Raw genomic sequence first — 15,647 nt, 5'->3', positions numbered from 1 at the left:
TCTGAAGGACACTTTTGCAATCGAGAAGTCTGACTCCATGAAAAACCTGAAAACGCAGCAGCACTGGTCAGAATAACGAAAAATCTGGAAAATCTAGAATTTCCTAATCTTTCTTATATTTCCTAAAGTCTATCCAAATATGCCAAACTTACAATAAACTCTAATAAACTCAATTAGGCATAAAACATAACAAAAACATAATATGATAGGATAAAAAATATGTAAATTACACTCTTATCAACTACTGTACAACAACCTTTTATCAAACTCAACTGCAGTAACTAACTCAAGTAACAATCCTAACTAACTTTAGCTAACTATAGTTAAACATCTTCAAACTAATTCTAGTTAACTAAAACAGTTAACTATGTTTGACTATTCAATGCTGAGTTGGAAGCTGCTTGTTGGATTGAAGTTGTTGAAGCTTCAATACCCCCCCTCAAGTTGGTGAGTGATAAAGGTTAAACACTCCCAACTTGGACAGAAAATGATGATGCAACTGACTGCCAAAGGCTTTGGTGAGAATGTTGCTCTCTTCCTATTGATGGGAACATACTTGGTAGTAATGATGCTAGCTTGAATCTTCTCACGCACAAGATGACAGTCAATGTCAATGTGTTTGTGTGCTCATGGAACAATATGCAATATAGATTGATTGTCACAGAACAAGGGAATAGGAGAAGAAGAGGGTAACCCAGTTCTGAAAGTAACTGCACTATCCACACAATTTCACAAATTGTAGAGGCCATTGCCCTGTATTTAGCCTCTGAAGAGGACCTTGAAACAGTGACCCGTTTCTTAAATTTCCAAGATAAAAGAGAATGTCCCAAAAAAACAAACAAAAGCTAGTAACATATATTTGGTAAGCAAGAAGAGGCCAATCTGAATCCAATAGACAGTGAGATTCAAAGAGCCATCGATGGAAAAAAGAAACCTAAACCAGGAGCAAATTTTATTACTTTACAATCTTCAAAGCTGCCGCGCGTATGAGATTGCTTAGGAGCATGCATAAACTGACTCAGTAAGTTGATAGAATAGCTCAAGTCTGGTCTAGTCACGCATAGGTAAAGAAGATTTCCTATAAGCTCTGGTAAACAGAAGCCTATTTAAACCATATAATGATTTGTGGAGTCTGCATACAACATTCTTATTTGTTGGGTTAGTAAAACCTTGAGGCAAGACATATATATTCTTCAGTTAAATCACCTTGCAAAAAAGCATTGTCAATATCAAGATGATATAAAGGCCAATCTTGAATAAAAGCTATGGACAGATGATTCTTACTGTCACCATTTTAACCTCAGGGGAAAATGTTTCCTCATACAATACCTACTTGTTGTGTGTAACCCTTAGCTACCAGCTTGACTTTGTACCTTTCTAAAGCATTGAATTTTACTTATACACCCATTTGCATTGATTGGATTCTTGCCAGGAGGCAAAGGAACCAATGACCAAGTGTGATTGTCTTCTAATGCCCATATCTCCTTTGACATAGCTTCAACCCAATTTGGATCTTTGGAAGCTTGGGAAGCTGGTAGGTTCAGTTAATGGATAATTTGCTAAGGCAGCTTGATATTGGTGACAAATGAGAATAGGTAAACACATTCAAGATGGGATACTGGACACAATGAGTTTGTAAGGTAGAAGGTATAGTGGGATAGTGAAATCAGTATTCAGATAGGTGGTCTTGTATGTTTATTTGATCTTTTTAAGGGAGCAGAAATAGGTTATATTAAGGCTGTAGATTCAGGAGAGGAATTTGGACTTAATGTGTCATGGTCAGGAGAAGAATGTGGTATAGACTGTGATGGATTAGGTGAAGGATTAGGACTCACAACTGATTCTGAGTTGGAATGCATATCAAACGAATTTTCATCCAAAAATGAATCTAAAGGAAAAATGGACATATTTAGGATTGACCACTTAAAGGGAAAAATGTTTTCGTAAAAGATAACATCCCTAGTGACTTGAACAACATGAGTTATAAAGTAGATACCCTTTTTTATCCAAAGAATAACCTACAAAAACAGAGGGAATAGACCTAGGAGAAAATTTGTCTTTTGGTGTAAGGACAATAGAATAAGCAAGGCAACCAAAAACCCTCAAATGAAGTAAGGATGGGGGCTTGTTAAAAAGTTTCTCAAATGGTGAAATACCCTTTAAGACAGAAGATGGTATTCTATTTATTAAATATACTGCAGTGCGCACACAATATTCCCAAAGTGAATCTGGCAAATGAGATTGAATTTTTAAGGCTCTAGCTACCTGCAAAATATGTCTATGCTTCCTCTCCACAACACCAGTTTGTTGTGGAGAGTAAACACATGAACTTTGGTGTTGAATGCCTAAGTCTAAAAATAGCTCTTTACCATTTTTATTGTAAAATTCTAGACCCTTATCAGATCTGAAGATTTTGGTGTAATGGAAAATTGATTTTTAATCATGATGAAAAAATGCTTGAATATTTGAAACACATCAGATTTGAATTGCATCAAATATAGCCATGTTACTCTAGTACAATCATCCACAATTGTGAGAAAGAACCTAGCATTACCATAGGTAAGTACTTTATAAGGACCCCAAACATCTAGGTGCAAAAGATCAAAGGGATGTTGTGAAATGCTCTGACTTAAAGGAAGTGGTATTCTAGCTTGTTTTGCTAATGGACAAATTGAACAATGTGAATTAACATCAATTGGCAAAGCTTTATTAATATGTCTAAGAGTAGGATTTGGTACATGACCTAGTCTTTGATGCCAAATATGAAAATCAGATAGTAAACTAGAAGATACAGATCTTGACCTGGAATCTGAAACCTTATTCACTACTGTATTACAAATTGTGCTTGAAGAAAGAATTTTGGCAAGTGCATGAATATCAAGAATGTGTGACAAGTGTTGTGTAAGAGGAACATGAAAGTACAAGCCTTGGAATTTTTTACCAATCCCCTTCAACTTGCCACTCCAAAGGTCCTGGACTAAGCAAAAATCAGGGTAAAATGTGACTACACAATTATGTGATGAAGTGAATTTTGAAACTAAAAACAGATTGTATTTAAAATCAGGCAAATGTAAAACATGATCAAGAGTAATTTTGTCATCCAATTGTACAGAACCAGTGTGCCTAATCCTAGTTTTGGTTCCATTTGGTAGACTAACATTTGGGTTGCATTCCATATCAATAGGAGAGATTATGCTAGATAATCTATTGGTCATATGGTCAGTTGCCCCGAAATCTATTATCCATCTATCATTTTCATGTAAGCAAGATAAGAGTGAAGTTGTGTTACCTGCTATATTTGCTGAAGCTGACATATTTTTTTTTTCCAAGGAGCTAGAGAAGTTGAGAATACTGCTCAGCTGAAAGAATTGTTCCAGGAGAACCTTTGGTTGAATCTGCAAGAGTGTTAGAGGCAGGAACAGAAGCTGCTTGAACAGTCAGTTGTGCAGATTGGACTTGATTTGCTGATGATATGTTCTTAGAGCCAGTCATTTTTCCTTTATAATCTGTAGGATAGCCATGGATTTTGTAACAAGTATCACATTTATGTCCTGGCAAGTGATAGATGTCACATTCTATGTAAGGCGTCTTGCCCTTATATTTTGGATTGTGATTTTGCCCCTTCTAAGTGTTCTGAGCATATAGGTTAGTAGTCATATCTGTGCCAATATTATTTGTTCCTGCCAAAATCCCTTGGCTTTCATCTTGGTTAACAACTGAGTATGCTTACTTCACTGATGGTAATGGTGACATCAATAATATCTGACTTCTTACCATAAAGTAATTGTCATTGAGCCCCATCAAGAATTGTAGCAATTTTTGTTGATTTAAATGATCAGATAAGCTTTGGCAGCTACACTATCTAGAGGTGGTAGGCTGACCAATGAACTCAATTCATCCCATAAGGATTTCAACTTATTATAATAGATTGCAACTGACATATTTCCTTGTGTCAAGTTAACTATTTCCCTTTGTATTCCATAAATTCTAGTTCCACTAATTTTGTGGTACCGCTCTTGGAGATCCTGCCACACCTGATGTGCACTAGTGGAATAAACTATTCCATTGAAAATTGAAAATCTCTTTTGATACTGTATTGAAAATCCAGGCTAAAACTAATGAATTACATCTCTCCGACTATGTACCTAGGGTTATATCTGCTGGTTTCTTGCATGTACCATCAACAAATCCCAATTTATTTTTGGCTTTAAGTGATACTGTCATAGCCCTACTCCAGATACTATATTTTCAGGTCTTGTGAGTTGCTCTATTACTAATATTGAACTTGGAGTATCCGATGAGTGGATATACAGTGGAGAGTTTGAATCCGTAAGATTCATTGTCATTTCACTGCTAGGGTTCATCATTTGCTATAATTTTTTCTAAAATAGTGCAAAAGAAATAGATCTCATAACAAAGCTCGTAAAGAAGTTCAGATGAACTTGTTAAACTGACCTAGATCGAGTAAAATCAAGTGATTGAACATTTAACAGATTGAGCTAGTAGATCGAACTGACCATTAGAAGAGTTGAGCTAGCTAATTATTAGTGAAGCAACTCATTAAATCAAGCTAGAATCTTTAAATTGGGTTGACAGAGATCGTCGAATTTTAAGCAGATTTTGAGCTTTATCAAACACATCAGTGGAATCAAACACACTCCAAGAAGAATTTGACAAATCTCCTGCTGTAGATTCAAGAAATAATTTCGTAGCTCTGATACCATGTTAGATTTTGAGGAGAGAGGATTCAGGGAAAATGGATTTCATTATACTGTCAAGAAAATTACAATCGACTACTATACAACAACATTTTATACAAACTCAACTGTAGTAACTAACTCAAGTATCAATCCTAACTAACTTCAGCTAACTATAGTTAAACTAATCTTTAATTAAACTAACTATAGTTAACTAAAACAGTTAACTATGTTTGACTATTCAATGCTGAGTTGGAAGCTTGCTGGAGTGAAGTTGCTAAAGCTTCAATACTATCGATTTTTAATTGTATGCATGAAGAATTTCTTCATAAAATGGAGGTTTTGATTCCATCTCTTCCTGAAGTTTTCTTGATCTTTTGAGTTGGGAATGTAAGGCCTAATGCCTAACACGCCCTTCATCAAATCAATTGGTCTAGGATCCATGGCATCTAATGAATTTGACAAGACATCAGTCATAAGCCAATGCATAATTTTTACTCATCATTAGTCCTGTCTTATAAGCAAGAACAAACAGTTGTGGAGTACTCATGTGCATAATGAAAAACCTTGTCATCATGGTTGTCAATGAGTTCAATTCTCTTAAATTTGCAAAATCTTTAGTTGAATTAGAGATTGCACTAATGTGCCCTAGCCGAATGTCGATCACTTGGAAAACACCAACCAAATAAAGAATGATCCCATGGCCATATTCGGTATCTTCATATATAAGAACAACTTCATTCGGTTCAAATTCTTGTAAAATGGCTGCAATTGCTTTTACTGAAGAGGAGAAGTTTTGAGTTGTATGGATGAATTGATGGTTTTGAGCAGGAGAAAGAGTAGGCCCTGTGTCACAGAATGAAACAAATGGCACATGAGATTTTGTATTTCCAACAAGCAAGTCTGACCCTATTATCACATGTGCATCAACATTCTTCAATAAGTCCACAACTACATCCACAAATATATATAATTTTTATATGTAAAATATCTACCAAAAAATATTTTATTTTCCATGTTGGTAATTATCTCCCTATAGTTCAACTTAGTTGCATTTTCAATGTGCATGCTTCCACCAATTGTTTTTGTTCTTTAATAGGTTTATTCCATCTTTTTAACTAATAACAAAAACTCAAACCCCCACTACAACAAAAATGGTCTATGGTAACATGCAAAAAGTGTTACTGTAGGTAATTCATAGCATTTTTAAGGATGCTATGACAGCCCATGTTACTAAAAAGCAGACATTGGTAACACTTTTGGCATGTTACTAATCATTTCAATAACTGTCATAAAATGTTGTTGTTAAGTATATTGTAGCACTTATTCGTAGTTACGAATGATTTTTGGTAACACTGCATAAATGCTATAAATAAGTTTTCTGTAACATTTTTAACCTATTACAGTTTAATTTTTTGTAACATTATAAAAATGCTATAAATAAGTTTTCTGTAACATTCTTAACCTGTTACAGTTTAGTTTTCAGTAACATTCTCAAAATGCTATAAATAAGTTTTTTGTAACATTCTTAACCTTTTGCAGTTTAGTTTTTTGTAACATTCTCAAAATGCTATAAATAAGTTTTCTGTAACATTCTTAATCTGTTAGAGTTTAGTTTTTTTATAACATTCCCAAAATGCTATAAATAAGTTTTCTGTAACTTTCTTAACATGTTACAGTTTAGTTTTTTGTAACATTCTCAAAATGCTATAAATAAGTTTTCTGTAACTTTCTTAACATGTTACAGTTTAGTTTTCTGTAACATTCTTAAAATGCTATAAATAAGTTTTCTGTAACTTTCTTAACATGTTACAGTTTAGTTTTCTGTAACATCTTAAAATGCTATAAATAAGTTTTTTGTAACATTCTTAACCTGTTACAGTTTAGTTTTCCGTAACATTGTTAAAATGCTACAGAAGAGTTTTTAATAACATGTTAAAAGTGCTACCAAAGTATCATTCATTGCATTTAGTAAATGTTACAAAATTATTTTCCATAACATTTTGAAAGTGTTATCAATGTGTTTGTTATAGCATATATAAAACTGTTATAGTTGTTATTTAAATAATACAAATTATAAACAATGATACACTAATATTCCAAAGAACATTTTATTGATGGTAAACCTTCATATGCAAAAAGTTTGCATATATGCCTAATAAGTAGGCACCCAACATCCTTTACATCCATAAAATCTAATATGCTTCATATATCATATCATATTTTGTAACATATAAACCTTCATATACAAAAAGTTTTATATATGCTTAACAAATATGCACCTATCATTTTTACATTATAATACCTAGATGACTGGAAAATTAACTATGAGCAATAGTTAATACCTTCCAATCATTCAAAAAATCCTAACAACAAGAACCATCATGCATACCATCTTCCATTCCAGATTGTGCTTTACCAAAAAAGTACTCTTGCATTTTCACAACCTATAAAACCATTAATACAAAAAAAACTTCAATTCTCATGTATATTCTCAAAGATGACGACACATATATATTGTAAATTCAAGAAAGATTAAGACAAAAACACCCTAAATATTTAATCCAAAAGAAAGAGGAAAAGAACATGTTTAAATCTTCAACTTCACAATCACTAATTCTAAAAAATGGCACCATGCAAGTTTAAAAGAACATGTTTAAATATTCAACTTCACAATCACAAGTGCAAAAATGCCAACAGCAATTTTACAATTTGCAAACTACAGTTTGTAAAATTGCAGACTGCAGTTTGTAAAATGCAGATTGTAGTTTGCAAAAATGCCGATTGCAAAATTACAAACTGCAGTTTGCAAACTACAGTCTGCAATTTTGTAGACTACATATTGCATATTGCAGTTTGCACACCATCAAGAATCTTTCTTCACTCAATTAAATAACAAAGAACACATGATTATGTTATAGTGCAAAAACTTTAAAGTTTTACAAAGACAGTAGAGTGACCTACTTAGATACATTTCATGTCATGCTACACAATTTCAATAAAAATTAAAAACTTCTTAAGATAGATCAAACTCTATACATAAATTGTGTGTTCATACAATTAAAACATTGAATACATATATACCTCAACATGAGAAAATTTCAATACTAAGATAATGCACACCTCACCAACAGCTACACTAATGACATGAAAAGTATAACCTTGCCCAGAATTTAAAAGAACATGTTTAAATCTTCAACTTCACAATCACTAGTTCTAAAAAATGGCACTATGCAAGTTTAAAAGAACATGTTTAAATATTCAACTTCACAATTAGTCGTGCAAAAATGCCAACTGCAATTTTACAGTTTGCAAACTGCAGTCGACAATTTTGCAAACTGTAGTCTAACCTTGCCCAGAATTTCCTGCATGAAGAGTAATGACATGTAGTCTAAACTGTAGTCATACCTCACCAGCAGCTACACTAATGACATGAAGAGTATAACCTTGCCCAGAATTTCCTGCATCCAATAATTTAAAAGAGCAATAGTAAGTTTCTAAGTTATACCTCAACCTCAATAGGATATAATGAAGTCCAGACCATATTTGGACTATACAACATATAAAAAAAATACACCATTTTACATGGACCAAGTAATGATATTGCAATACTATAATGCAGTGTAAAAGAAAAAAAAAAACAAAACAAAATATTCTCGGAAGTGGAACAATAAGTATTTGATCATACGGTTAGTCAAAGATTTATAAGAGGGAATTTGAATTATTTTCTCCCAATAAATGAAGAAAACGAGAAAAGAAGTCTCACTTGCAACATAAACCAACTTCACTGGTTACTAGACTCAAAACAAAAATGTATTAGGTACCTAAATTGGAAAAGAAGTTACCTAAAATTGTTTTCGAAAAGGTATGACAACTTTGTCAGAAGGCCAAGCAACTGTACTCCCAACAACATCTTCAACAAAAACCATTTCGGATGCAGATCTCCATAAAAATGCATTAGGGACCTTGGCTATATCAATCCAAACTCTCATAGCATCAGGTCCAATAGGAACACGATGAACAAGTGCTTTTGGATCATCTGATGAGAAACATCCTTTAGCTACTACTTCAGTAGACCCACTCCAATCAAGCAACTTGCATTTAGTTTTGTGGGGGATTTTTTTCACAATCTGCAACACCAAATGGAAAAAATAAAACAATTTCCATTCTCAAATGAAATGACTAAGGGAAAACGTATCTATTTATTGACACATAAACGTCTTAATATGAAAATAATCTAACTGATACATCTTCGGATTCTTCAACTGTTTGTCTTTGACCTTTTAAAGTTCATGTGAGAATATGAGAAAAAATACAATGTATAATTATGAAATTAAAGAACAGGTTTTAGTGATCCTAGCCTGAATTTGATTCAAAGCTAGGTTGAGCAAGTTCTTCATATAGTTCTTTTCCATTTTTATCTTCTCTTGCTGTTGTGCCATTTGAGCTATAAGGTTGTCCCTTTGAGCTATTATGGACAATTGTGTAAGAGTTACACCCTTTCCAAGTCCCTTCACATGTCCACCTTTATCAGGATCTAATACCTTTGTTATAGCATATTTTTCCTCAAGTTTTTAGAGTTAGTAAACTTGAATCTTACCCATTTGTGTAACTTTTCCTACAAATGCAAATAACACACATCAAGATTTTTCTAATTATATAATACCACATATATAACAAAGTACTTAAAATTGCTTTGTAGTCTTGGTGTTGATTGGCTCACCATTCTTTTCTATGAGCTTCATCCACACCTCAACTCTGCACACAACCCGCTTCCCAATTTTCTTTTTCTATCAAAAAATGATAATCATAAATGTTTATACTATTTTTCAATTTAAAACTACGATCACATAACAAAAATAGACATTACTATATCCTCAGTCATGCGAGCATAACCCCTTCGACCCCCTGTGTAGAAGTTTGTTTTTTCTTCTTATTTTTCATTTCTTCACTTTTACCCTAAAATGACCATATGCAACAACATCACAATACGCATATGTATATATATATGACCATATGTGTGCAATGTTATAATTACCTTAAACTTTGGCCCTAATTTTTCTTCCACAACTTTTTTTCCATTCACTAATACTCTTGATGTTATCAGGTTTGAGGGCCATTCTTTCCTCTTCATTTTTAGCCATCTTAATGTTACTCACCAGCCTAGACTTTGAAGTTCTCCAAAGAGCACCCACTCCTTCAACACATATATTTTTGCCATTCCTGACCAACTATATCTTGCTGAGAGATATAAGTAAATTGTTAAAACAAGCACCAAATTTATATATATATATAATATATATATATATTATATATATAACATAAGATTCATACATAACCTGAACACATTTCCTAATTTCTCTCTCATGTCAGACGGAAGCTTTCTCCAACAGGAATTGTAAAAGGTACAATTTCTCTCCCAAGAGGTCCCAAGAATGAAGATAGCTTAACAGATTCTTTATCAATAGGCTGACCTTTGTCATTGAATTGATCTCAATCCGTTATCACCATTCAAAGCATGGTCTTCATTTAGTTGGACCTCTTTTTTTCTTAGGCACAGTAGTGGAATCCATAAATTCTTATCTTTGCCTCAATACCTGCTAAACAAATCAAAGAAAGTTAATTATTAAGAATCTAAATAACATTTAATTATAATTAATTATAAGAAATTAATAAATGCAAAAACCCCATTACCTATACACAGGCCACACTACATTACACGATAACAATATGTAATGGATAGTAACTAGCTTCAATCCACAAATAAAAATAATGTGTACATAAAAGAATTGTAGTTCCGTTTAACTTACATTTACAAAAGTACATAAATCACAACAATAGAGCTTCACAATCCCCTCTCATGTAACTAACTTCCTCACTATCATCTAAATGTTCATATTGGCTGTTGTAACATATTCTGGTCTACTAGTCAAATTCTCATCCTCATTATACATTTCCAACTCATGTAACCTTTCGGTGGTGCCTGCAACATAACGTACCAACTAGGTGATCAATTTCTCTAGAGTAAAACACTTGTTTCGCTTGAGATGCTAGGATAAATGGCTCCCTTACATACTGATTTTGACTTTGGTGCAAATTGACAATTGTAAAACCATCTTTAAACTTAACTCCATGTCCAGCATTCGCCCAATGACACTTGAATATTGGAAGCTAAATTGATAGTAATCCAATAAGATAATTTCTTTTATCACCCCATAGTATTCAACTACATCGACAACTTGTGAAGTATCTTTTGCACTTGCTCGACATATTGTTGTTGCCTCAATTGAACACCCACTATTTTGTGTTGATTTATCATATCCTTTGTGTGAAACCTTTGTCCATTTATAACATAACCATTATAACTCATAGCATGATTCCTTGGACCATTTGTAAGCCACTTTAGTGTTTCTCCATCCTCACAATATGGAAGTTAGGAACGAAACCTATATAAACATTTTAAGAGGTGTTAATATATTTTATGAGATGACTTACAAAGTACTTAGCAATCATTCATATAATACCTTTTCTTTCAACCATGTTGCAAAATTATTTGCATGGGTCTTTTGGAGTAAGTTGATTTCTCTCAAATTCTTGTTGGATTGCTTTAACTCTTCCAAATGCATCCTACTAAAACCAAGTAGGAAAAAGTCATAAACAATGTAAATAGTTATCTAAATTGGAAATCTAGAGATAAATACTTATTGTAGAAATGTTTCGGCCACTATTGTGTTAAATAACACATAACGTTATGCACGCTCTACCCACTCATCCACTTAATGACATTGACTTTCCTCCCAAGATTGGATGACCTTCTAGAATTACGTCAGAAAAGAAATCTTGATTATGAGCATTTTGATCATTTCCTCCAAAATCATGTTTACAATACCCACTACATAAGATTCTCAAGGATATTTTAAAAAAGTTTCATCAACAAGATAACATTCGCAGTACAACCTTCAGGTCGTGCCTTATTTTTAACATATCCTTTGAGAATCTTCATGTACCTAAATAAAATATAATCACATTAATTATGTCTTTAAATAATAGACGAATTTAAACAGAGATGGGTTTAACATTGAGCACCTCTCAACGGATACATCCATTGATACTGAATGGGTCCGTCTAGTCGTGCTTCTTTTCCTAAATGAATTGAAGGTGGCTCATGATATCAAAGAATGACGGGGAAAGAATCGCTCAAACAACATATGGTTTCAACAACTTCATCTTCTAGTGCAACCACAACTTCTCTATCATACTCGTAGGCATAATTTATTAAAAATGCACTAATCGCATAATTGCCATTCTTGGTCCCTTGGTAACAAACCCTTATGCTACCACCATAATTGTTTGTATTAGAACATGACAATCATGCGATTTAACTTGTTTCTTGCATTCTTCAATTGATAAACAACTACTAATGTTTGAGCTATACCCGTCAGGAACTTTAGATTAAATAATCTCTTATAAAATTTTTCTTTCTCTGTCTTTGATAACGTATGTGAGCCACTGGAAGGTATGTTCTACGCCCATGATCTTTGGATGCAACTCATGACGAATTTCCATATCTTCTAAGTCTTTTCGAGCATTGATTTCGTCTTTTGTTTTCCACTAATGTCCAATAATGTGCCATGATACTCTCACAAATGTTCTTTTCAATGTGCATGACATCCAAATTATAGCGTAATGGCAACTCCTGAAAATAAAATTTGCAAAAATTTATAAGCAATACAAAATCATATAAAATTGTGGATAACAACATAAAAAATTCTATGAAACCATAAGATGTACCTTCCAATATGGCAACTCGAAAAAGATAGATATTTTTTCCATAATGGAGTAGCTTCGCATCTCTCTTCCTTTTCTTCTTAGAACTCTTTCCCCATCATTCTCAAAATCCTTAAAAGCAGACAAAATTTTGCACCATTCATGATCATAGGGCTTCTTCCCTTTTCTTCCTTTCCATCAAACTAAGCCCTTTTTTTTTTTTTTTTCTAAATGGATAGTAGGTGATAAAATCTCCTATGACCCATATAACAAATTTCCTACTAAACTTTAACCCAATGAGCATTTGTCTTGTCACCGTACAACGAACATGCTACTTCTCCCTTTGTTGTACATCCATAAAGATTTCCATAGGTTGGAAATCATTTATGGTCCACATCAAATAACCCTTAATTTAAACAATGAGTGTTACGAATCATAAACATTTAACCATATTCCACAATTCTTGTAGATCTTCTATCAGAGGCTGTAAATAAACATCATGTCCTTACCCGGTTGTTTAGGTCTTGGAATTAATAAAGTCAACATGATATTTTCTTTCTTCCTGCATACACCAGGCGGCAAATTGTATGTAACAAGTATTACAGGCCACAACGATAAGTTGTGCTCATGTTTGAAAAAGGATTAAAGCCATTAGCAGCCAAGCCAAGTCTAAGATTTCTAGGATCTCTGCAAAATCAGGTCATTTATAATTAACCAAGTCCCATGTTACAGAATCCACTGGGTGACGCATCTTGCCATCTTCACTTTTGTGTTTGAAATGCCACTGTAATTCTTCTACATTTTGGTGACTTGAACATCCTTTCAAACCTTGGTATTATAGGAAAATATCTCAAAACTTAGCCGGGACACCTTTCCTAATTTCTTCGTTCTTTTCTACCTTCCATCTCGAGAGCCACACTTGTGGACAACTTTGCAAGTTTTCTATTTCTTTCCTAAACAAGCAACATCATTCACACAAGCATGAATTTTGTCATACCCCAAATCAAACTCCTTAATAAATTTTCTCACAGAGTAGATTGATTTGAGAATCCCATTATGCTCTAGTAACACTCCAAGCATCTCTAAAAGGCCATCAAAACTGTTGTCGTCCAACCATTCGAACTTTGTGTTTATATAAAGGTACAATGGCAAACATTTTTGTATACTTGGCACAACTAGGTAAAGGAGTTTCAGCATCTTCCAATGATTGTGTGAAATCATTGTCTCTTCTCTCTTCTGATGTTGATGCATAATGTTGGCTCCCATATATGCCCTAGTAATTAAGTTAAAAGCATCTGAACTATTTCTTGAGTAATAGTTTCTGTAATATTCTATTTCACATGATGGAACCAAATTGTTGTATGGAATCCATTCCTTGTATAATCAGATGCTCATAACAACGTCTATACCATGATGAGTCAAGTTGCGCCAATCTTTACAAGGGCATAAAATCTTTGCTTCATAGCCTGCATTCTTTTCAGCCATCCTGCACAAGTCCCATGCACCTTGAATATATGCATCCGTAGCTCTATCAAAAGAGAAAAAAAAAAAAAAAAAAAAAACATCTAAAACCTTGTTAAGGAAAATCATTATTACTTCAATCACCCAATCTTTTTTCATCATCATCATTACTTAATCTACAAAATTATTAAAAGCCAAACAATACATGACGTAACGCCCTACTTGAGGTACGTAGCTAATAGTTATTGTTTTGCTCTTCTTTGAGATGGTATATTGTTAATATTGTTTGGTTGCCTTGAAATTGTAAAGACTTGGCGAAATTTTGGTGTTACAGACTTCGCCGGGGCGAAGAATAATCTTCGTCACGGCGATGAGGTTCTGCAACTCAAGAGATAGGTTCTGTAATTTTTCATCGGGTTGAAGAAAGAGTCTTCGCCGCAGCGAAGAGCCGAATAAAATGTGTATTGAGGTTTCTAGAGAATTCTTTCATAGGGGCAAAATGACCTTTCTACCCTTAGTTAACAGGAAAAGTAGGGAGTAAAATGTAAGAGAATTTTATGAAGAATATGTTAGAGTGGGGATGTGATTGTAATGAATCAAAGGGCAATGATGAAATTTCCAAGACAAAGCAAGGCCAAAATGGGAAAGGATGTGTTGATTGTAAGTTAATAAGGGTTTGGGCTTAGAAAACCCTCATTCCTCTTCTCCACCGCCATTCCCATTCACCACTTCCTCTCAAGTGTCCTTTCAATATTTAAAGAATTTTAGAGGGTTTTTTGAGTAAGTTGGGGTAGAAAGTTAATCTAAAGCATCCTAAGATAAGGATTCTTGCTTTAGAGGTGAAATTTTGCTTATATGTGTGTTGAAGTCTTATGATTGTATTGTTTAAAGTTGTAAAGAAGGGACAAGTTACTAAGGAAAAGGAAAAGTGTTAGTGAAATCTCTCCATTACAAGGTAAGTAAATCCAACTCAAGCTAAAGTTTAAGAAATCCTTGAGTAGAGATTTCTTTATGCATGTATATATGATGCTTATTGAGAAATTGAGTAGAGATATATGTCTACTTGTTGAGAAATTGAGTTGAGATGAGTATTCATGTTGTGTTTGTTGGATATATTTCCTTTATGAGAAATGTTGATGTGTGATGAGTTTGAGATGAAGTTGGAGGAGATTGAGTAGATATTTTGGGAGTGTTCTTCTATGATAGGAACCATGTCCATAGAAGGAAGCTTTCTCCCATGTTGGATGGTTACAAAGAGAAATAGAGTTGTAGTTAGAGAAGAGTTTTTGTATGCACATGAGTTGTTTGATGAAATGCCTAAAAGAAGTATAAGAATGAGTTATGAACCTTAATTCTTGCAACATTGCATATTGGCATTTCCTAAGTGCATTAATGAGCATGAACCATCCATATGCATTAATTGTGCATTGAGAAGTAGCTTGAGAAAGAGTAGAGAACTGTGTGAACTGTGTGAATGAACTACTCTAAGAGTAGAGAGAATGAGAAGAGCACTAAAAAGGGGTTGGTGCTTTGTGATTTCCACCCGATAGTTATGAAAAATGGGCTGGTGCTTTGTGATCTCCACCCGAAAGTTATGAAAAGCGGGTTGGTGCTTTGTGATCTCCACTCGAAAGTCACGAAGAGTGGGTTGGTGCTGTGTGAACTCCACCCAGCTATGCCTCTGGTAAGATGAGGCCGTGACTTATAGCAGAAGTTAAGTAA

The 15,647-nt window shown here is 33.7% G+C and overlaps 1 protein-coding gene across 1 annotated transcript; it reads right to left on the bottom strand.

Moving 5' to 3' along the window:
• Positions 1 to 1,727: 1,727 nt before the first annotated feature.
• Positions 1,728 to 3,492, bottom strand: LOC116123568. The gene is made up of 3 exons (XM_031409318.1): positions 3,353 to 3,492; positions 2,519 to 3,246; positions 1,728 to 1,888 (listed from the first exon to the last, which is right to left on the bottom strand). Exons 1-3 carry the CDS (start codon positions 3,490 to 3,492, stop codon positions 1,728 to 1,730), a joined length of 1,029 nt encoding a protein of 342 aa, XP_031265178.1.
• Positions 3,493 to 15,647: the final 12,155 nt, after the last annotated feature.

Source organism: Pistacia vera, unplaced genomic scaffold, assembly GCF_008641045.1.
Source record: "Pistacia vera cultivar Batoury unplaced genomic scaffold, PisVer_v2 Contig143, whole genome shotgun sequence".
NCBI lineage: Eukaryota > Viridiplantae > Streptophyta > Magnoliopsida > Sapindales > Anacardiaceae > Pistacia > Pistacia vera.
Note: the sequence above shows the minus strand (reverse complement) of the source record. Positions and strands in the feature narration are given on the sequence as shown.

Coding starts and splice junctions, on each gene's coding strand:
- LOC116123568 (XM_031409318.1), bottom strand. CDS start 3,492: ATGACTGGCTCTAAGAACATATCATCAGCAAATCAAGTCCAATCTGCA. Junction 3,247..3,352: donor ACAATTCTTTCAGCTGAGCA/GTATTCTCAACT, acceptor TGAAAATGATAG/ATGGATAATAGATTTCGGGG. Junction 1,889..2,518: donor TCTCACAATTGTGGATGATT/GTACTAGAGTAA, acceptor TTTTTCCTTTAG/ATTCATTTTTGGATGAAAAT.